At 41.8% G+C, this 24195-nt stretch overlaps 2 protein-coding genes and 1 long non-coding RNA gene across 4 annotated transcripts in view; 1 reads left to right on the top strand and 2 right to left on the bottom strand.

The window, feature by feature from the left end:
- The window catches only part of POLR3B (RNA polymerase III subunit B), a 104620-nt gene extending 95199 nt beyond the window's left edge, over positions 1-9421 (bottom strand). Inside the window, exons 1-4 of the mRNA XM_030320436.2 lie at positions 9141-9421; positions 6088-6120; positions 3458-3514; positions 3201-3265 (exon numbers count right to left, since the gene is read on the bottom strand). Coding sequence (XP_030176296.1) covers positions 3201-3265; positions 3458-3514; positions 6088-6120; positions 9141-9212 — 227 coding nt within the window. The 5' untranslated portion in view covers positions 9213-9421. The remainder of the gene's footprint in view (positions 1-3200; positions 3266-3457; positions 3515-6087; positions 6121-9140) is intronic.
- LOC115517634 lies at positions 9210-23387 on the top strand. Of its 2 annotated transcripts, none has more exons than XR_003969992.1 (4): positions 9210-9292; positions 11932-11987; positions 13694-13787; positions 22200-23387. It is a non-coding gene; the product is annotated as an uncharacterized LOC115517634 (long non-coding RNA). The 2 variants fall into 2 exon arrangements; XR_003969993.1 differs by lacking the exon at positions 22200-23387 and adding an exon at positions 14963-16090.
- The window catches only part of TCP11L2 (t-complex 11 like 2), a 41559-nt gene continuing 33635 nt past the window's right edge, over positions 16272-24195 (bottom strand). The window contains exon 10 of the mRNA XM_030320437.2: positions 16272-18731. Within this exon, the coding sequence (XP_030176297.1) occupies positions 18490-18731 (242 nt within the window). The 3' untranslated portion in view covers positions 16272-18489. The remainder of the gene's footprint in view (positions 18732-24195) is intronic.

The following is a 24195-nucleotide window of genomic DNA, read 5'->3' as shown; positions in this document are numbered from 1 at the left end:
AACATATAAACAAGCTATTTTCCTCCCAAATGCAAAGATTACACTTTGACAAATACTTATCTTGCTAAGAACGACAAATTAAAAATTATAATTGGGAGATCTTGAAGTCATAGTACGTACATTTCTACAAAGGAAGGAAAATACTATCAGAGTATTTTTAAAGAAATTGCTATAAATCTCTTTTTATTTTTTTTTTTAATTTTTTTTTTTTTTTCAACGTTTATTTATTTTTGGGACAGAGAGAGACAGAGCATGAATGGGCGAGGGGCAGAGAGAGAGGGAGACACAGAATCGGAAACAGGCTCCAGGCTCCGAGCCATCAGCCCAGAGCCTGACGCGGGGCTCGAACTCACGGACCGCGAGATCGTGACCTGGCTGAAGTCGGAGGCTTAACCGACTGCGCCACCCAGGCGCCCCTATAAATCTCTTTTTAAAAAATACTGGAAAGGGGCGCCTGGGTGGCGCAGTCGGTTAAGCGTCCGACTTCAGCCAGGTCACGATCTCGCGGTCCGTGAGTTCGAGCCCCGCGTCAGGCTCTGGGCTGATGGCTCAGAGCCTGGAGCCTGTTTCCGATTCTGTGTCTCCCTCTCTCTCTGCCCCTCCCCCGTTCATGCTCTGTCTCTCTCTGTCCCAAAAATAAATAAACGTTGAAAAAAAATTTAAAAAAAAAAAAAAAAAAAAAAAAAAAAAAAAACTGGAAAGATAGCTCCCTAAAGATGATTATTAATGAAAAGAGTTATTATTCATATAAGAAAGAAGAGGTTATAAGAGGAAAAAAGATACAGCTCTTCCTTGACCTACAGTCTGGCTACAGCCCAATAAACCCAACATAAGTTGAAAAGTTTGTTAAGCTGAAAATTCATTTAATATACATAACCTACCAACCATCATAGCTTAGCTTAGCCTATCTTAAACGTGCTCAGAAAAATTACATTAGCTTACATTTGGGCAAAATCATAGAACACAGGGCCTGTTTTAAAATACAATGTTAAATATCTCATGGAATTCATTGAATATGTACAGAAAGTGAAAAACAGAAGGATCGTAACTGTATCGTTGTTGACCCTGGTGACTGCAGGGCCGACTGGGGAGCTGTGGCTGTCGCCGCCCAGCATCACAAGACGGGATTCTACTGCATGTTGCTAACCTGGGAAAAGATCAAAATTCAAAATTCAAAGTACAACTTCTATGAATGTGTATAGCTTTCACACCATTGTTAAGTTGAAAAATTCTTACGTTGAAGCACTGTAAGTCAGGGACCATCTGTATATGCTCATTATGGCAAAAGAAACACAGGAAGAAAACAGAAACTAAGGAGATTGGTTACCTACTGGGAGTCTGGCAACAGTGTGGAAAGAACTGGGAAGGGAGTGACAATTCCCCGAAAATACTTTTTTATATAGCTCTCACTCTTACAACCATGTTTCACATACTCCAAAAGTTAAATGCGTAATTAAAACCTACCAGGATGCAGAAGGGGACCCAAAATGGAAAACAAACCTTCCTGCCTTACAAATGCATAAGTAACTGCCCTGAGAAGGTGAGAAAGGAAATGACAAATCTAAGTAGCTTTGGAAACAGCATGTTGCTTGGATATTGTAAAGATAAAGACAAAAAAGCAATACACGGATATTGTACTCTAATTAAATTTTATTCTCACAGAGATATGAGTTAGCTATTCTGAAACTACGTATATTCTAGGATTGAATAAATAAGTAAAAATAGAGTGGTCAATGAGAGCCAGGTTTCTCATTTTAGACATAGAAGTTACAAATAAGGAAAGAGGTTAATTAGAATGAGTCCTTCAGAGGTGGACTGAAACAGGAGGTGTTCGTACAGTGGGATTTTAAAAATATATGTAAAAATGAGTAAGACATAGAAATATTGATGTGTGGATGCAGAGGTTAGTATATACACATTTATTTCCTTACTCTGCCTACAAAGGCTTTAGTATCCCTATCTTGGTTTTTAAACACTATTGTCCAAAAAAAGAGACTAGGGCTCCTTGGGAAAATAGTGGATTCCAGGCTAAGACGGAAAATACCAGATCAACCACATCTCATGGTGCCATAAAGTAAAGGAGTGCTTGAAAATGAGCAGCAGTGTGCCAAAAGGACATGGAAATCAACCTGAAGCCTCTCCCTTGGGCAAAGCTGGGACAAGTTAAGCAATAAAATGATACTGCTGGATTACGATCCATAGATTAAAACATACAAGAGTTCATATTAATATAAATAAAGAGATAAATAAAGGGAAGAAAAAGCTCTTCCTTACAACAGAATTCCAGTATTACTGGATAAGGAACGATAGCAAGAAAGCCTCACCAACAGGCAAATACACAGCAGTAACTTGTAAGACCTGTCCTTGCAGGCTAAAGTTAGTAAGTATTTGCATAGTATCAATCAAAGGATCTCCCCCTAAGGCACTTATTACAAAAAGAAAAATAGTGACTTTATAGTGGATGAACCTGCATATACCATCTTAATCAAGTGAAAAGTTAAAACCACCAATAGTAAGATATACTGACACCTGTACCCTGATATGATGCAGTGAGAATGGCACGAAACGTTACTTCTGTGCCAAAAATGCACAACCCAATCGAATCATGAGCAAACATCATACAAACTCAGACTGAAGAGCTTCCTACAAAACGATGGATCAAAATTCTTCAAAAGTGACAAGGTGATAAAAGACCAAGGAAGTGTGAGGAACAGTCACAGGCTTGGGGAGACTAAGGAGAGACCTGAAAACTAATCATCACGCAGAGCCCTGGACGGAATCCTGGGCCTGAAAAAAAGACTTGAGCGGGAAAACTGGAAATAAGACATGCAGATTAGTTGACAGTATTATTATCAGTGCTAATTTCCTGGGTTTGCTAATTATGGTATGATTCTGTATGATGTTAATATCAGCATAGGTTGCGCGCAGGATAATATGGAACTCTGTATTACTTCAGTAATTTTTCTTGCCGTTCAATATTGTTCTAAAAAATGTTTAAACCTTAATAATTTCAGTACTTCTCAACCATAACTCTACTTGTTATAATTAGTTTACTGATTCAAAACTGAGCACTTGATAATTACCTCCTTATTAAACAGATAAGGAGAGTTATTTTCATAGAGTTTTGGTAACAACCACATTCACTTTAAAAAATGTTAGACGTAATCAAAGTAGCAAATCAAGAGTAGTTGATTCCTTACTTCAAGTACCACATGGGGTCAGCGTCACTTGTAACCTTTTCATTGGCTTTCATTATCTTCTTTATCTGTAGGGAAAAGAATACCATTAGGAATGTCTCTAGCTTAAATCAATTCTCCTCTCTACTTTTTTTTTTTTTTAAGTAGGCTCCACATCCAACATGGGGCTCCAACTCATGACCCTGAGATCAGAAGTCGCATGTTCCACCAACTGAGCCAACCAGGCGCCCCTCTCTCTACTTCTAGGCCCTGCTGCTTACCTCCACATTAATGAAATAGTTGAATGAATCTATATGCTGTTTCACGAGGCCTTTCACCTAAACAGACAAAAAATATAAAGTAGGTTAGTGACAAATTAACACCCTATGTTACCGACTCTAACCACAGATGTTCTTCAGATTTTTCTCAAAACCAAAGACAGAAAAAAAAAATCCATGAATTTCACTTAGAACTTAACATGTATGTGTCCTCATTCCATCTCTCCCCCATCCTACTAATACCCCTCAAATTTTCCTCCTTGAGAATCAGCCCGACACTTGGAATTCAAGATAGGAATATCTGAATATACCTAACGACTCTCCATAAGCTAAGAAATAAGGCAAGATTTTCCCTGCATACTTTGAATTTGCAGAGATACTACATCTCCTGCTACTGAAAACACTGAAACAATAACAAAGACTCCAAAATGTTAGAATTTAAAAGGACCGTATGTATTCTCTTTTTTTAATATTAATCTTCAAGCACAATTGAGTTCAGCACTGCTAGAACATTCCTAACACATAATCATAGAGCCTTTGCTTTAATTACACTTCCTTTTTGGGATCTCACTGGTTTACAAAGAAACCATCCCATTCAGAAGCAGTCCTAATTATTGGGGGAAGAAATTCAACCTTATGTTGATCTGAGGCCTGCCTTCCTCCAGTTTCCAGCCCTTGGACTTAACTGTCCTTCTGGAGAGAAAGGCCTGCTCTCGACAGTCTGTTTATTTACTTTATCTCTCCTTCATGATGTCATGTCCAGGCCAAACAGGAACTATTCAACTATGTCTCACATGCACGCTTTCCAGACCCTTCGGCAGCAGATGGCCTGCTCCTGGGTGTGCTCCAGTTGGTCAGTGTTCCTCCTAACACGGGCACCCTGAACTCATGGACAATGTTCTCAACAGTATGACCAGCACACCATGGGGCCACTGCCTCCCTCGTTCTGGATATTACACCACCACTATAAAAAAAATTAAGGCCACCTTACAGACTCATCAACTAAAACTCAAAAGGTAATTTTTATCTTCGTAAAGCAATGCTATTAAGTCAAACACACCCAATCCGGTACTTGTACAAAACTAAGTATGTTTGTCCCTCTTCACAGTTGCCATCCCAGCCCAAGAACAGAGCCTTGATTCTGTTGACCAACAGCACTGGCAGCCTCATAAGCTTTGTGTTCCTGTCTCCAGTTATATACTAAAATCATCATACCTTTATTCTTGGACAAATAAATGTCAAGGTGGTGTGAGTAAAGGAGAATCCCAACTTTGAATAAATGGATGAATGAATGAATGAATGAATGAAATAACCAGTCTTATGTCTGTATGGAACCCTCTATCTCTTCTTGGACCTTGTACCACCAATTGTGTCCCCTTTTTTTGAATGATAAATATCACCCTTTCTCCTCTGCTTATAGTTTCTTTAAAAAAAAAAAAAAAAGAGTTATAACTAAAAAAAGGTTTCCCTTGACCTTATTAAAACTTTATTTCATTCTTGGTCACTCTTCTTAAAACCTCTCAGATAGCTTCCTATTGCTGTTAGAAGAAAAGCCAAAGTCCTTAACATGGCTTTCAAACCTGGTCAGAATTCCGACCCTGACAGCTTCCCCCGCATCCCCTCCCAGCACTCTCCCTTCTGCCTGTAACACAGAACTAAGTCAAATAAGACTCTACTCATTTTTCAAGTCTCCATTCTTTCATTTAACATGCTTTCAACACCCATCCACGCTGTAGTAAACCAGCACTTGATTTCTTACGGCCAAATAATAGTCCACCGTATGGATAAACCATATTATTTATCCATCCATCAGTTGATGGTCATTTGGGTTGTGTCCATTTTTTGGCCACTATGAACATTTGTGTACAAGTTTTTGTGTGAAGATGTGTTTTCATTTCTCTTGAGTAAATAAAGAAAATTGCTGGATCACATGGTAACTCTGTTTAGCCATTTGAGGACCTGCCAGGCTGTTGTCCAAAGCAGTTGCAACATTTTACATTCCCACCAGGAAACTTCCAAGTTCCCCACATCCTCATCAACACTTGTTACCTTTCTTTTTGATCACTGCCATCCTAGTGGGTGTCAAATGATCTATCATTGTGGTACCCCTTACTTCTTAGCATAAGCTCTTGAAAATTGAATTAGATCCTAGACTACCTTATATTCAGCAGTCTCTGTGACTATCCACTCATCCGTTCCAGCCAAACAGACTGGTCATTGGTCCCTACAGATGCCATGGAGGCTCCACTTGAGCACTTTTATCAAGGCATGCTCTCGGTATTATATCTTTTTTGCTTGCTTAAATCCTGTCCTCCTGAGATGGGGTTTATGTCTCACCTCCTTTGGGAGACCTTCTCTGACCACCTGGAGCATCACCACTTTTGCCAACACCACTGTGCTACTGCATATACTGCAGCCTTTCTCTAAAATTAGATTACCACTCATCCAACTAGCACCTTAGACATAGGTTAAGTCATGGTCTAATTCCTTGTATTTCCAAAATATAGCAAATCACATAGTTGTGCAAAGTCAAAAATTATTAGTTGATGATAAACATTTAATCTTTGAAAAAAGATGAATTTGCCCTTTTTCATCTGAAAAATAACCACTAGTATTAAATATTACACAATTACCTTTAAAAATGCTGGAAGCAGCCTCCATTTTTCCTGTGAAGCAAAACAAGAATATCAGAACTCTGTGGCTGCAATCACAATATTTTTACAAGTTATTTTAATATACCCAAAATGACTTACTTTATCACAGAAAAAGAAAATAAATCAAAATGAAAAGAACAATTTTAAAATTTTAACCACTTTTATGGAAATCATATATATGTATGCACATACAAATATATATATATACATACATACATATGTATATGTATGTATATACACACACACACACACACACATACACCACAGATTTCTTAAACAGAATATACTTTAATCTCTTGATGATCCAAGCATTCTTCATACTTTATTTTATTCTCAGGACACCTCCTGAGCAAAAGACAGGTCCAGCAAAAAGGGGTGGCAGGGAGTGCTCAGGGAGGGAAGCAAACAATCTGGAGAAAGTAAAAAACATTCTTCAAGAAAGAGGAGATGTGGGGGCAGGGGATTTGTGGAGTATATAGATCTGTATCTTCCTCTCAATTTTGCTGCGGCCCTAAAACTACTCTAAAAAAAGTTAGTCTACTAACAAAAAGAAGGGAGTCAGGCAAAACTAATCTATGATGACAGAAATCAAAAAGTACACTTGGAGGAGGGGTGCCTGGGTGATTCAGTCAGTTGGGCATCCTACTCTTTTTTTTTTTTTTAATTTTTTTTTTTTCAACGTTTATTTATTTTTGGGACAGAGAGACAGAGCATGAACGGGGGAGGGGCAGAGAGAGAGGGAGACACAGAATCGGAAACAGGCTCCAGGCTCTGAGCCATCAGCCCAGAGCCCGACGCGGGGCTCAAACTCGCATACCGCGAGATCGTGACCTGGCTGAAGTCGGACGCTTAACCGACTGCACCACCCAGGCGCCCCTGGCATCCTACTCTTGATTTCGGCCCAGGTCACGATCCCAGGGTCTTGGGATCAAGCCCTGCGTTGGGCATGGAGCCTGCTTGGGATTCATTCATTCTCTCCCCTCCCCCTTCTCCTTTTCTCTGTCTTAAATAAATAAATAAACAAATAAGTAAAGGTGCTTGGATTATAAACTCAAAAGGGTTCACAAAGGAACTTTCTAGGGTGATGGAAATGTTCTAGATCTTGTACTGAGTGGTAGTTATTTGGGTATACATAACTGTCAAAACAAATGTAACTGAACACTTGGTATCTGTACATTTTGTTGTATGTAAACCTATAATGAGGAATCAGAAAAAATCCAAAGTAGAGCAGAAAGATCTCAGGGCAGGATGGAGAAAGTGGTGGGAAAAGAGGCTGGAGAAGTAAATAGTGACCCGACTGAGGACAGCCTTATAAACATGGTCAAGACGTTAGATTTTGCCCTAAGAGCACAGGGCAGAGATTGAAGAATTTTAACCAAGGAAGCAATATGATCATTTAAACTAATGGCTCTGGCTACAGAGCAGAGAACAGGTTGGAGTGAGACAAGTTGGCAGCCTAGGAAGTAGGACAGGACAGTGGTTCCAGATTGGACAATAGCAGAAATGAAGCTTCAGACTTGAATGGGTTTACTAGCCAGGAGCCTAAAGATGTGATGGTGGATTGGACATAGGGGGACAGGAAGAGGAATTTTTATTCCTGAATCAGAATCCTGGAACTGTGGTTCTGGTCCCTTCACAGCTGTGCGAAGTCAGGCAAGATTTACAAATCCTCTAGGCTTATTCCTTCAGGTCTTTGAAAAGGCAGTCTTTTCATCTTAAGGATGAAGACTAAAATCAGACTGGCAGAGTCCAAAATCCAGATCAGCTACTTAACAGCTTTCTGACACTGGATTAATTATGTAACCTCTCTGGGCCTCCAAAGCCTTTCATTGGCAAAATGGGGTGAAAATAGTGCGTATTTCAGAAAATCAATAACACAATGCATATTAGGCTTAAACAGAACCTGCCACATAGCAAGTGGTCAGTAAATGCTGGCTCTTACTATTAACTCTTAAAGAGTTAAAAATCCAGTATTGCCTGATGATCATCAGTGTGTTGTAGGCACTCATGTATTGAATCTGATAGACTAATCATAACCTCATTAATCTGTCAAATAAATATAAAGAAAAGATTACAATCCAACAGATTCACCGATCATGTCACTCTCCGGCTTAATCCCTTCAATAGCATTTCATAGCTCCTTCGGAAGTCTATGAAAAATCAAAACCTTTCATAATCAGGACCCTCGCCGACCTATTTTCCATCTCTCTTCCTCCACTTTTCTTCACCCTAATACTACTGTAGTTCCTCGAAAACATCAGGCGGTCTGACCTACTATGTCACCTACCGATATTCAAGTGTCCCGTTCCTCTACCTGAAAGCTTTCCCTTCACGATTTCTCCATTTCCCCCATTCCATGACGGTAAAGCCTCTGAGGCCCAGAGGGTTTACATGTGGTTTTCCAGAAAATAAGACTACGTCCACAGCTGAACTTCTCTAGACAGCTTACTGTAGGGCAGTTATCCCTAACTTCTGATTATCTCACGAAAGGTACGGGGCTATTCCCCAAAATACACAATTTCTTCTTTCAAAGTGTTGTGAGTAAATTTCCAGGGCGTTTAAAATACTCCTAAAGCCCAAACTTGAATTCCAAGTTAAAAGGATTACTAGCCTAGGATTCAGGCGATTTGCTTTCACCACCACCGGCAAATGTGGGACCCCACGAAGGTGGCCTAAGCTCCCTGGACCTCGGTGTCTCCTCTAACCCGGGAGCGTGCACTACGTCCCACTAGGTGGGAGCGAGGGCCAATCCTTCCCTGACACACACGAACCCTGAAGGGCCCCCACCCCCACCCCAGCCGAAGGCCACGAGCGCGGGTGGCTGTCCCGCTCCTCCGAGCTCTGCCCCTCCACGTGCACTCTGCGGCCCGCTCCGGAAGAGACCCGCTGCGTCGCGCTGAGCATGCGCAGAAGCCGCCGCCGCCGCCACAGCCCCCCCCCCCCCCCCCCCGCCTCCGCCACGCGAGCTCTTCGGGCAACGCCTCCTGCGGACGCTCCCGGCCCCTTCCGCTCTCCGCGTGCCCAGCCCTCACCTCTACAGTGGAGATGGGCGCAGCCAGTTGCTCCGGCGTCAGGTTCCCAAACTCTTCCGCAAGCACGTCCATGCTGTGCTGCTCACGACGAAGGGAGAAGCCAAGAGCCGCCACGCCCGCTTTCGGCTGCCCCAAGCAAACCGCAGCGCCCGGTAAGAGCGGTGCGCGAAGGCCTAAATGGTCCCCGCCGCGCAGGTTAATTGGTGGCGTGATAGGAACGTTCCGCCTGCTCCCGGCCCGAACCTGCGGTGGAACCCGGATGTGGCTGAGGCGGAGCTGGGAAACTGCGCCCCCTGGTGTCACTTGGAAGTCTCTGTCGGATAATGTTGACCAGGGGACGGATTCGGTGCCAATTATCCCATAATTCAGACCAGTAAAGCGTATTCGTTCTAATTGTTTAAACAGTTAAGAGAAAAGGGTAAACGGGTAATTTGCACAACTTGAGCCACGGCTGCAGAGATTTTTGTTTAATCCAATCCAAAACTACAGGTTGTATGGTATTGGAAAATAGGAAATTTGACAAATGCTTAGTATTAAGAGGTTGGTTAAAAAAATTATGTGTGTGTGATGGGATATTATACAACCATCAAAATGACATAAAGTGAGGAGGATTTAACTCCCTGGAGAGTAGAGCATAACAGGACGGTAATTAAGGCTGTGTTATATTCTCGAAGGACTAGAGAAAAGATCAGGATGCAGAAAAATTTAGTATGAAAATATGACATTTTAAATCAGTAGGCAAAGACAAGTTATCCAATAAATGATGTCGGAATAGCTGATTAACCATTTAGAAAAAAACATCTAAGTAAATCCTCTATGGATTAAGTGTATTCATAAGATTGAGGTTGTGAAAGCCTTCAAGGACAGCAACACAGAAATCCTAAAGGAAAATATTCATAGATTTGATAATATAATTGTAACCACAGTTTTATTATTCCATGAAAATGCAGAATTTTCTGAACATATTTTTAAAATTCACCATGAATAGAGCCCTTTAAAAACATGAGTTGGAAGAAGACAAAGAATTGATAGCCGTACTTTAGAATGAACTCAGATCAATAGAAAAAACTCCCATTGGAAGAGAACAAGGCAAAAGATATCAACAATTGTATAATTGGTGCACAGTTTCAGTTTGGGAAGATGCAAAAATTATGGAATGGAGCAGTGGTGATGGTTGTACAACATAATGAGTGTACTTAAGGACACTGAACTGCACCCTTAAAAATGGTTCTAATGCACCTGGGTGGCACAGTAGGTTAAGCATCTGTCTTGATTTTGGCTCTAGTCATGATTTTGTGGTTCCTGAATTCAAGCCCCACATCGGGCTCTGTGCTGGCAGCTGGCAGCCTGTTTGGGATTCTCTCTCTGCTCCTACCCCACTAGTTTGCTCACTCTCACCTTCTCTTTCCAAAATAAATAAATAAAACTTTTTAAAAAATGGTTAACTTTTCTGTATATTTTGCCACAGTAAATTATGAAAATTTGTAAATACACAAATGCCATTTTCTCATCGTGACTGTATAACTCTTTCACGAGGTTAATTTCCAAATTAGCTGCTTCAAGTAAATTTCAGTGCCTGTATCTCCAAAGTATTGTGCTGAAATCTGAAAGTAGGAGAAGGGAAAGAAAAATTTTAAAGGTTAATTAAAAACCCCATTCTTGAAGATCTTATGCGTTCGCTTAAAAGGACACATATACTTTTGTATCATCCTTGTGAATTACCAGAGAGCAACCTATTTAGAATCTAGGCTGGAAGGGACTGTGAAGTGATTTTTAGATGGCAGAGATCTCAAGGTTGGCTCAGATGTGTTGGCTTACTGCTCCAAAGTCCTCTTGGCTTTTCATTCTCAAAGTGATTTTCCAATTTTAGCATGCATCTGAATCGCCTGGAGAGCTTGTTAAAACAACCTCAGCTTGCATATTAGGCAGGTTTGGGCCAGGGCCTGCAAATTTGCATTTACAGTAAGTTCCCAGGTGATGCTGCTGCTGCTGCTGCTGGCCCCGTGATCACACTTTGGAAATCACTCTTTAACATAAGACATATCACTTGATACCATATCCTATGTTTATGCATCTAATTCTTTACACCAGGAGCTCCTGGAACAGAAACCATCTTGTCTGTCTTTGCACTCCCAGGTTCTAACTCACTGTTTGCCCCTGAATAAATTTTTGTTGAATAAATTATTTGAAAGAAAATAATGTAGTGAGTGATAATAAACTTGATATTGTATTTCACATTAAAAAAAAAACCTTGATTTGTTTGTTTCTCTTGAAAAGAGATGAATCAGGTAGCAGTGAACCCAGCGTCTGCACTTGGGGCGCTTAGGCCACAGCTGCTACAATCCTTGCAATCCTTCCCGTATTACCCCTGCCTCCCCTCTCTCACCCCTACCAGGTATCAGCACTTGCCCCCAGGTCAACCCGTTGACTTCTGATTCCCTAGGGAACTGAATTTTAAAAACCAAAAAGCCAGGAACAGTCTCCTGACTCTTCTGTTTTCTGCTGTCACATTCTTTTCCTGAGATATTAGTACAAAAAGATTCGTGGTTTGAATAGAAGGCTGGGCATTTGGGGAAGGGAAATCACAGAAAGAAAAATGGCTGACATCTTGGAATATTGTACCATCAATTAAGTATATAGTGTTGCGGTAGCCAGATGAGAAGGTGACTGATGCGGTGGAGAAGTGGGTAAGGAAAAAGGGGCATTGGTTAAAGGACAGCAAAAGAGAGGGGGAAGCAGAGGTGTCCAAGCTGGGCTTCCATTTACTGACTGAGCATTTACTCTTTGCTAGGCATTGGAATAACCACTTCGTGTGCATTCTCTGATTTAATGATCAACCGCAGGGAGGTAAGTATGATTATCTCCACTTGACAGGCGAAGAGACTAAGGTTCACAGGGATTAAGAAATTCGCCAAGCAGAGCTAGAATTTAAATCCATAATTATCTGACATGCTTTCAATTGCTCTATCATAATAGCACCCTGGATGGATGGAGTGGCAGAAGATATTTCAAGCAGAGAAAAACAGCATGACCAATGGCTTGAGGACTTTACATAGGACCACATTCTGGCAATTGAGTGTGATCTCCATAGGGCTTGTCTATAAGGAAGTGTCTGTAGGTGACACTAGAAAGATCCATTGGGACTGGGCCATTGTTAGCCCTTATGCCATGTTAAAGAAATAAGACCTTATTCTGAGAGGCTTCAACATGAAGACACTGTAAACAAAAAAGGATTATCCTGTCTTCAAAACCTTGATGCATCCAGACTGGGAGAAAACATGTGTGATCCTGGTTTCCAAACTTGAGTAAATTCACAATAGAACTAGAAAAGGCTAGAGCAATGTTGGAGAAAGAATATGGGCTCTTCAGTCTGAAAAGGCAAGGGCAAAGAGGGCTTCTGTGAAGCCTATCATTTCATAAACAGCAAGGTGAGGGTGAACACGGGCCGAAACCTCTACTGTAATCAGAAAAAACAGCTTACGTTTTGAGCAAGGGTGGATGGTCTGAAGCCTTTTGCTGCCTGACATGCCCACAAAGCCCTTCTCTGAAACAGCCTTGCATTGTGTCATGGGACCCAACCATGCTGTAAGAACTGATTGGGTCAGGAACCTGCCAAAGACAGCCATGTAGGGGAGCTGACGTGGCCCCTACCCAGTGCAGGAGAGTAGGGAAGAGGAGTGTCTGTACTGACTAATGGCAATTAGACCCAATCACTTCTCTCCTGGGATGTTATTAAGAGGTACCAAAAGGGAGGGCGGCCGCATAAAGAAGTAGTGAAGTAAAACACCAAGGAAGCATTTGGTAGCATCACAACAGTGAGAAATACTTTTGATCGGATGACCTAGAGAAACCAATATAGCAAAAGGTTTTAGCGCACACATTCCAGGGTTAGACTCTTTGGTGGGTTTAAAGACACCCACCAGCTCTGTAACCTTGGACAACTTCTGTAGCTAATCTGAGCTTCATTTGCATCTATAGAAATAAAGATAAAGCCTGCCCTACAGGATGTTGTGCAGTTATAGGAGATCATGTGTATGAAGCGCTTAGGGTATTCCTTGCCATATGGTAAGTGCTCAGTGGCTATTATTATTTTACTTGAAAGAAAAAAGAATGAAGGGCACCTGGGTGGTTCAGTCATTTGAGTGTCCAACTCTTGATTTCAGCTCAGGTCATGATCTCGGGGTCATGGGATTCTCCCTCTTTCTCTCTCTCTCTCTCTTCCCACCCACACTCTGTAAATAATAAAAAATAAAGAATTATATTCAGATCCTCCATCAAGCCTGCAAGTGCAGCTGGTGAGACAGATTCCTGTGTTTTCTTTCTTCTTTTTAAAGCTTTGCAATAAATCCCTCAGTTCCTTCCCTTGAAATCTGAAAGACGCATAAACTTAGAAATGAACAAGATAAAGCTTCACCCCAAAAATAGAGAACAAGAAGACACAAGTCAGTAATAACAAACGTACTTTCTAAAAGGTTAGATTAAATCATGGAGGATAAAGTCATTAGTGATTACCAAGTAAAATAACATGTTGGGTTTGTCACTTTCCTTTGCAGTTGACACTAAGGACAATGACTTCAGCCTTCTACATACCCTTGAGTTTCTCTGCCAATGACAATCTTGGGCTTAATGAACCATGGTTCTGATGAGGTATGACAATTTCTGCTCTTGTGTACTTAAGTACCTGACCATCACATCTCACAATACTAAAACCTCCTGAAGCTTGAAAGAGATTTAGGACTAATAAATTACAGTTACTTTAATGTATTCTGACTACATTATGCTTCAGAGTTTGCAGATGATTTTGAATACATTATCTCATTTGATTCTCACAACATCTCTTTTGAGGTAGGGTAGGAAACAGAGGCTCAAGGAGATTTTAAAAAACTGGCTTGAGTTCATAGAGCTATTAAGTAGAGGAAATGAATTCAAACTCCAGTCTTGTGATTCTCAGTCCCATGCTACTTTTACTAAGCCATGAGTAGAAAATTTTGGAACTTAACATCCCCAGAGGTGGAACAGGTTAAACTTTAGTCTCAAGAAGGGTTTGAGTTAGAAATAAAAATATGCTGCACAAAGGTGGCGCACTCCACACCCATGGCATACTTTGCCAACCAGGCACAGAACTCTTTACTGCTCACCATGGATCTGGCTTCAAAATCCTCTCAACATGGCGCTCTGGAGAACTACTATTAAAAGATCAGAACAGGCACATGGTTTTAAACTTATTTTCATGAAAAGAAGATTCATGGGGCTTATTTAAGAAAGCTGGAGGGACCAGAGGTGAGATTGCTAACACTTACCAACATATCAGCTTCTTCTTCCTTGACCCATAATCTTGCCTCCCTTGCAGTTAGATGAGTCCGCATGATTGAGTTGTGGCCAATGAACCATGAGTGAAAGTGAACAATCCTTTTCTTTCCCTATCTTCTGAGGGAATGGAGACTTTGAAGAGCTAGGGGACAGCAGTCACAGGACGGTTGGAAGTTGGGCTTCTTCTACTACTGAATGGAGTAGCACCTCCCCCAGCCCGCCACCCTACCCCTGCTTTGAACTATAATTTGAGAAATGTGGGTATATGAGGCCACTGAGACCTGGGAGCTATTCGTTTGGCAGTTCATCTACACACACACCAATAATGGTCGACTTCACATGCCGCTGCCCTTCCTTGAATCATCTTTTAGCATTATTCTCAGAGGCAATGTGGGATTGGGTGGGTGGTCACACACATTTCTCACATCCAAATTTTAAAGCCCTCACAAATGTATATTTTATGGATTTTTTTTTCTCTTTCTGCTCCTCAACAACTCTTTTCCATTTGGAAGCAATCTCTAGTTGGGTGACCTTGATGGGACCATGGGAGTCCAAGGGTCAGCTACTCACTCCTTCCATCTCCTGCAAATCAGAGCCTGGGAACTTGGCCTAGATTCTTCTAACAGCTTGTTCATACCTGGGACTTTGAATCTTGAGCAAATTAGGCAAAGAAGCAAGGACAGTAGAGAAATAAATCTCTGAAGCCATAGGACTGCATCCAGCTTGGCTAGAGTCCTGCAGCTTGCATTGCCTTGGTTCCTACCCATTTTCCAAGCCTGACTCCCCAGATTAGGACGATTCCATGAGGTCCTTAATACCTATGCAGTAAGCTCCCTTTCTGCTTCAGCAGGCCTGGGTCCATTTCCATTGCTTATACCACGTGTTCACGTGCGAGTGCATATATGTATTCACACTTCACACAGAGGAATATTCCCGCACCAACAGCAAGTGTTCTTTGCCAGGGTAATCTTTCCAAAACATAATTTCCAAATACATAATTTCTAAAACACAACCCTCTCTTATTTCAAAAGATTCTGATTCTTTATCTATTTTAGGACAAACCCCAAAAATTTTAGCAGAACATCCCAGAACCTTTTTACCTCTCTTGTTTCACCTCTCCTCACCTCCACTCTTCTACCATATGCTAGTCATTGGCTTGCCATTTCTCCACCCCACTATATTCACCATGCACTTGACTTATTGTGCCTTCCCCTTTCTTAGCCTCCTGGCCATTCCTGACCCATCCTGTTATAGCTCAAGAATGATCTCCATGGAATAGAATGGGATGGTATTTACTCTAGCACTGTATGTACTTGTTTTCGTCTTTATGATACTTTGTTCACGAGTCTGTCCTTCTTCCTAGATTATAAGCTTCTGGAGGACGGTGTCTATCTAGTCATCTGTGTATCACACAACACTTAGGATACTTCTGGTCATACAGTATATGCTCAGTATGTATTTCCTGACTGACTGAGTGAACATGACCTGATCTCTGTAAGGCTCTGACAATCACCAGAACAATCATTCTAGAAGAACCACAATAAAGACTGTGCAATATTCCAGCCCTGAGCTACCCAAAGGTGCTTTAGAAAACAAAGAGGGCACCTGGGTGGCTCAGTCAGTTAAGTATCAGACTTCAACTCAGGTCATGATCTCACAGTTTGTGAGTTTGAACTGTGTGTCAGGTTCTCTGCTGTCAGCACAGTGCCCACTTCAGATCCTCTGTCCCCTCGCTCTCTGCCCCTCCCCCACTCATTCTCTCTCGCTCACCCTCGCTCTCTCAAAAAATAAAAAAAATACAAAACACAAAGAGACATTGGCTATCTTCAAATAAGTTTTAATGTTTTAAAATTTAACTAGTGCACACAATACATGTTTTAGCAGAAGAATGAAAATGTGTATATGGTGTTTAATAAAATTGACATTACAAAACAAGACCATGTTAAGAAAACCTCAAAAGTAGAAGTAAACATTTAAGTAAAACAAAAAAAAGAACACAACATGCTAAGGGATATGCTTTTAAAAATCCTAATAAATGTAGTTGCCTAAATCCAGACTTGAGACATTGAGATTTACCTTGGGACTTAAAAAAAGAAAGAAAGAAAAAAAAAAAAAGCAGCAGAATGCCCTTCATCTTAAATGCATTTTTAAAAATGTCTGCACATTGTTTTCCCGCTGGCAATTGCAGTATAATCAAGTATACAAGAATACCAGCTGGGTTCCAATCTGATAATAAAAAAGTACACCACTCAGTCTTCCTGTTAAGTATGTGGTTTACCTCGGAAAGCAACAAAAAGTCACACTACACGTTACTTTTCCACGTCAGAACCCTCTGCCACCCATGCTCCAAAGTGAACACAATTGAAAACTACCTTGACTTAAGAGAAAATGAAAAAAAAAATTTGTTTTCAGCACCTTATGGTTTCTAAGCACAGGAAAACATGGGCAGAAGGGAAATACAGGAAGACGACAGGGGGAAATGGGTAAGACCAGTGATGTGCTCTTCAGGAAAATTCTGCTCATAACAGCTGCTTAGATGGGTAGAATGGCAGATGTATATATTGGTCATTGTGAGAAAAAAAAAAAGACTTTCAAAATTTCCTCAAGTTTTGGCAGATCCCTCCAACATGTAAAGATTGGAGATAATTTATTCACACAATCATGTCCTAGAACTTTACCAAATGATTAAGTAACACCATAATGGTGGAGGTCAGAGTGAGGAAAAGGAGGTAAGGTAAAAAAGAGTACTCCCTCCTTTTGACCTCCTACCCACTCTTCCCTACCAGACTACTAAGATTCAGTGGGTCCTTAGAAAACAAAATAATCCAAAGGTGTTTTATGGGAATAAAGTACTTTCTAGATGGAGTCTGCCCAGACTGTAGTGCTTCCCTTAACATTTTAGAAGAAGTATGTAATTCTCGGACAAGCAGATTTCTCCAAAACCCCAATTGACAACCAGTGCCAGCTTGGCAAAGTTTTGACTTAATGCTCAAGAATGTCAAATGATAGTGATGCTTAGAAGAGCATCTTGGTCATAGCGGGGTAAGAATCTAATCAGCACAGGAGGCATTTGCTAACAAGTTATATGGCTAAAAAAATCCAAACTTCAACTATTTCGTTTTCGCATGTGAACTTCACTGACAATGGGGGATCTCCTGGGGATCTCGTTTACTGTTAACTTCCCTTCTTATTCTAAATAAACCAATTCAAACCACTCCTGCCTTACATAAAAATATTAACATCTTATATAAACTTTACCAATGGCCTGAGAAATGCAAGGACATTCACTAATATATTTGTGCAAAACTTGTTTCTCTCAGAGAGCAGGGTAAGTTACAGGCAGAAACCAACCTCTAGAATAAAATTTTAGAAGGGATTTTTTAAAATATATTTTCACTAAATGAACAATAGAGGTTTTACCTAAAATGTGTACATAGCTTTAAAATGTTTTTAATAAATTTAAATTCTAGACAAATACTGGCAATTGGTAATATAAAATGTGATTTGGTACATTTCTGGGCTTTATAAACTTACTATGTAAGTTTTTGTTACACGTTAATAAAATTTAATCGTACATTTCAAATACAATTATGCTTATGTCACATCATTTATTCAGAACATCAGTCCCCTTGGTTATTCTCATGACTTGCAACCCTTTTAAGAAATTGTAACAAAATTAAAAATCATTAGATTTGATAGTGACAAGTGAGGAAATACAACTCCTTAAAGGTTGAATGAACAAGCCACATATAAATGCTTAAGAAAACATTTACAAGTATTATATAGGTAATATAATTAATTATAAATTGCTTTCTGTCCATTAAAAACATCTCTTTTGAACTTGAAAATGATGCATGAATAGGGTCTCTATGATGTGCATGTCTTCTGCAATGCTAATATTACTGGATTACACAAATTCAGGATAACGCTGCACCACAAGCAGGACTGAGGATGTGCCACATCTGTAATGCCACTGGTGGAAACAGACTGGGTACCAAAGTGCTAGATTTCCAACCTCGCATCCAATGTCAGTTCCTCTTTAGTTAGCAGATGAAGCATCAGCCTTTCCCATGGCTTCCTCACCGAAGAGCAGCTTTCGAAGTATATTTGCATAAAATGGTCCATACACTTGCTTGTTGAGATTCACAATGTTTGCATATTGAGAGCCTAGCACTTCTAGCTCCTGCTGAATGATAGCAAGGCCTCCTGGCACGGGAGGCATGCATTTTTGAGGACTTGGAAGACAAAGTAGGCTTTTCATGTATAGTTGGATTCGTTTATCTGGAGAAAAATAAAATATCTTTATCTGACCCTTTATTAAAGAATATGAGTTTTTAAAAGGAAATGAGAATAGTGATTATGGTAGGTAGATTGCAATTAATATTCCCAATTCTTTGCCCTCCCTGTATCCATGCCCTTTACAAGTTGGTTTTGCAGCTCTTCCATGGAAGGCTGGAGACCGTTTCCCCATGTCTTGAACTGAGGAGGCCTTACAGATTGTTCTGGCTGATAGAGAATGCAGTAGAAGTGTTGGTATGCTAGTTCCAGGCAGAGGCTCCAAGAGCCATGGTCCACATTTGTTCTCTCCACCCACCACTGCACGTGAACAAGCCAGGGCTGCATGAGAGACCACATGGAAGGAAGCCCAGCTGTTCCATCCGAGGCCATCCTAGACCAACCTACAGCCAACAACCTGTCACACTTGAGAGAGTCCAGCCAAGACCAGCAGAGCAACCTAGGCAAGCCATAGCTGTCTGAATACACCTGTGCAAGCCCCCAAGACCAGATGAACTACTTAGTTGTCCCACAGACCTGTGAGCAACACTATTTGTGTTGTTTTAAAATACAGAGTTTGAAGTGGCTTGTTACACAGCAATGGCTAACTGACAAAAAAAAAATGCAGGATACTTTTAGAGCAAGACAGGGCCTCTTTTACAAAAACTCAATACCTAATGTCCATAATTTTAGTTATGTACACAACAGCTAAGTTTGTAAACTAGCTCTGCCAGCTTGGCCCCACACAGTGTTTTTTTAAAAACAGAAACCATTTAAAATCAGGGGATTTCACATAGAAACCCAAACTTCTGGTTCCTCTAGAAAGATCTAGAAGTCAGGCAAACTTGGGCACCCAAAATACCACATGCCAAGGGGGACCACACTTCCAGGATTTCCCAGAACAGTCAAAGTTTACACCTGTTGTCCTGGCATAATTAACAAGAGTGCTCTAAAAAGCGTCCTGGTTTGGACAATAAATTATATGGTTACCCCACCTATGACCAACCATCTAGAGGCACCGAGGAGTGGCTGCCCCAACTGGCACTCCAGTTGGCCATCTTCTCTGTCCTCCTAATCCACTGCTTCGATGCATCTGCGTGTGAGGTGACTTTACAAAAGGATGCGAATGCATAAATAAATTGGGCTGCAACAGTATCAGGCAAATAATACCAGACCAACCAGATCCGCCACAGGCCACGCTGCCCCGAGGACTTTCTTTGGCCGTGGAAGCAGAAACTTCACAAAGGAAAGTTTGCTAAGGAGAACACAGTCCATCGAACATGGACAATGATGACATGAATGAAACTCTTATCTCCAAACACTTCTCCCAAAAGTCACATATTGCAACCGGATCTGACCTAGAACTCTAAGTCCCAATGTCCCATGTCCTTGTCTTAGCCAGAACTGTTTTCTCTTACTAGACTGCTCTTCCCTCTCTCCTCATCTCTGCCCAAAGGCCAAAGCATCCTTCAACGCCAAGCCTAAAGTTACCTCCTTTCCATGGCTTTCCCTAACATCTGTCAGATCATCATGCTATATTACTGTTACTTGGGAACGTGTGTCTCTCTCCCTTCTTAGATGGGGAGCTCTCTGAGGGTGAGGGATCTTTATATCCCTGGTCTGGCATGTGGCAGGCACATCACAGATGCTGCCTGAGTCGAGGTGAGAATGAAATGAAAAATCTCCGTAAAGGTGAATACACCCAACTGAAAACAACAGAGTCAGGGAGGACCGGGGTGGGCGAAGGCAATCAAAGAGGACTCGGCCTGACCTGTAATTTGTCAACAAGAAGAAACCATTCGTGTATCACTTGCATAATTGAAAATTACTTTAAAAAAACGGAGATGGCTCCAAGCATGCAAATAGTCTCCATGGCAGGTAATCTATAAATAATTTTTATCTGGTTTCCATATGCATTTGAAACAAAGCTGGCTTGAAAGAAAACTTTTTTAATTATCTTTATAAAAGGCTAAGAACACAGTGGGAGCTGTATGCCATTGTAAATAAAGAGCGCATCACTCAAGAACAAAAGAGGGCAGACTATGGATATTGGGAACAGGGGAGGAAATCCATGGGTGACTGGTCCTTCTTATGTGCCCAGGATTCCTCTGAGTGCTTAATTTACTCCAGCTCTTCTGCAAGCAGAAAATTAAGGGTCAGTTGGGTAATAAATTTCCCATTAGACCTAACTCTTAGAAGCCCAGGTCTGTTTTCAACACAGATAGAGTCCGAACACCTTCCTGAAAGATTGCTGAAAGAGTAAGACTCTTTCAAAATTGTTATTATGCTGACAAGTGGCTCTGTCTCCTCTATGGACGAGTCAGTTTTGAGGCCAAGACGAAAATGACAGAAGCGTCTGTCCACTTAGGAGCAGCCAAACCAAGTCCCTGCCAAAGGCGTGCCCTTGGCTTCCAGGATTGAAGGAGAGACCTTGACGTGAGTCAGCTGAGTTGCTAGGCGATGCTACTTTGAGGTTAAAAAATGCTTTCATTTTTTATGAAAAATGCAAAAGAGCACTTGCAAAAGAGCAGGAAAGTTGGACTGGGGATAGCTGAGTGAAAAAAAAAAAAAAGGTGCTTTACTGGATATTAAGAGGCCACCGTGGGGTGGGGCCATCCAGCTGGGGCATCCCAGCTTCCCTCTCCCTTCGGAAACTACAAGTACTTCCCTTATCCAAAGCAAGGGCACAGAGGACACCTGGATGCTTTGGCCATCATGCCAACCAGTAGCAGGGCTCCAGTTCTGACTGGAGTGCCCTCCAGGAGTAGTTAAGAATATGAGCTCCAGAGTAAGACTGGCTCAGGGAGAGTCCCTAGTCTGCAACCAGCTGGTTACATGAGAGACATTCACCCAGTCTCAGTCCCCAGTGCCCTCACCCCTTCCACAAAACAGTTGGATCCTTGAACATGGGGATGAAAGGCACTGACCCTCCCCCACCATGGAGTCAAAACTAGGCATCTAACTTTTGACTCCCCAAAAGCCCAACTACTAATAGCCTACTGTTGACCAGAAACTTTGCTGATAACATAGTTGACTAACATGTATTTTGTATATGTATCATACACTTTGTTCTTACAATAAAATAAGCTGGAGAATAGAAAATGTTAAGAAAATCCTAAGGGAGGGGTGCCTGAGTGGCTCAGGCGGTTAAGCGTCCGACTTCGGCTCAGGTCATGATCTCACGGTTCGTGAGTTCAAGCCCTGCGTCGGGCTCTGTGCTGACAGCTCAGGGCCTGGAGCCCGCTTCAGATTCTGTGTCTCCCTCTGTCTGCCCCTCCACTGCTTGCACTCTGTCTCTTGCATTGTCTCAAAAATAAATAAACATTTTTAAAAAGTTTATAAAAAAAGAAAATCCTAAGGGAGAGAAAATACTGTATTTATTAAAGAAAATTTGTATGTAAGGGGGCCTGCTCAGTTTGAACGTGTGTTGTTCAAGGGTCAACTGTACTTATGAAATGTCATCTCTGAGTCCAGCCTGGTACAGGGATACAGCAGAGGAGAGACACGCGTCCCACCCTCACGAGGCCTGCACACCAGTGGGGGCTAGCAGCACGTGGAAGAGACTGCAGACAGCCTGCCCCTCTTCCTCCCAGGAACACAATCTCCCAGGTATTGGCTGTTCTGCTGGAGACCACGGGCTGTGAGGACAGACACGAGTCGGCGGGGAAGGGCTCAGCCATGGGTGGCTGCGGCTATGCTGTGTCTGTCACTGCCGTCCACAGTCACCTCCCAGTAGCCCACGGGGCTGCTCCCCAGCACTGCTCCTTTCTGGGGAGGGGTTGAAGCCTTGAGCTTTAAGGGGCCTAGATCCCAGCATTCCATGTCCCTAGTGGGTAAGGATGAGAGAAACTATGTGAGAGCCTCAAATAAATAATAACAAGTATTTGTGTGCTTAGGGAAGTCAGTGTTGTACTTTGAAAACTTGCAAATTAGTCCTAGAATGTTAGTATGCTCCCATTCTGTGCTCTTTTCCTCCTTCTGGTCTTTGTTCTTCACTCTCTGTAGCAGACACTTGCTTTGTGCCCCACATCATCCTCTCCCCCCTCCTTATGGCCATAGCACCTGGATTCTGTTTGGGGGAAATCATCTCTTCCCTACTCTCAGACCAGGTGTTACAAGGAAAGTGGACTCACTCTGGTTCTAGGAAATGAACACACGTCTCAGGCTCAAGTTCCTTCCCCTCCGACCACCGTGACGGATTCAAGAACATGACATGACGTAGTCATGCCAAGTGGAGCTAATGAGACTCATTTCTGGGGTCGTTCTTTGAGTTAACAGGGAAGCGATCACCTTGTTTTTCTCTGGACTCCAAGGTGGAAAGATGCAGGCTAGAGCTGAAGGTGTCTTGCTAGGATGGAAAGAGTCTATCTGTGAAGACAGCCAGCCCAAAGGGGGCAGTGCGGAGGGATGGAGGTGGGGAAACCAATGCCACTGACACAGTCTGAGCTCTGACTAAGCTGTATAGGTAGCCAGTCCTGCTCTGCTCTTGTTGGTTATATGAGACAATACACTTCCTTCTTGCTCAAGCTAGTTCACTTCTGTCACAGGTCACAGAAAGAGTCCTCACTGATGCGTTCTCCATTTTCCCAACTCACCAACACAATCTGACACTGAAAGTCACTTGCCTGGCAATCAAGTACAAAAAAAAAAAAAAAAAAAAAAGCCCCAAATCATGCCTGCCAGCTCCATAGCCTCTTTACTCATTTACTCGTTGTCTCTTTCAAGCCTGACCCAAAAAAGAGGCCTCAGCTCACTTAGCCTAGCTCACAGAAGAACTGGTACCTGCTTTCTGTGAACATACTGCCAGGTTTGGATTGTTGCACTGATCTAGGATTTTAACACTACTGGTAGCATTATGTTATTTTCTCCATAAAAATCTATTGGCTAGGAATTTACCCAAGGATACAGGAGTACTGATGCATAGGGGCACTTGTACCCCAATGTTTATAGCAGCACTCTCAACAATAGCCAAATTATGGAAAGAGCCTAAATGTCCATCAACTGATGAATGGATAAAGAAATTGTGGTTTATATACACAATGGAGTACTACGTGGCAATGAGAAAGAATGAAATATGGCCCTTTGTAGCAACGTGGATGGAACTGGAGAGTGTTATGCTAAGTGAAATAAGCCATACAGAGAAAGACAGATACCATATGGTTTCACTCTTATGTGGATCCTGAGAAACTTAACAGAAACCCATGGGTGGCGGGGGGGGGGGGGGGGGAAGGAAAAAAAAAAAAGAGGTTAGAGTGGGAGAGAGCCAAAGCATAAGAGACTCTTAAAAACTGAGAATAAACTGAGGGTTGATGGGGGGTGGGAGGGAGGAGAGGGTGGGTGATGGGTAGTGAGGAGGGCACCTGTTGGGGTGAGCACTGGGTGTTGTATGGAAACCAATTTGACAATAAACTTCATATATTGAAAAAAAAATCTATTGGTTGGATAGTAAGATAGAAGGCCCTGGAACAAC

The sequence above is a fragment of the Lynx canadensis genome, chromosome B4 (assembly GCF_007474595.2).
Source record: "Lynx canadensis isolate LIC74 chromosome B4, mLynCan4.pri.v2, whole genome shotgun sequence".
Taxonomy (NCBI): domain Eukaryota; kingdom Metazoa; phylum Chordata; class Mammalia; order Carnivora; family Felidae; genus Lynx; species Lynx canadensis.
Note: the sequence above shows the minus strand (reverse complement) of the source record. Positions and strands in the feature narration are given on the sequence as shown.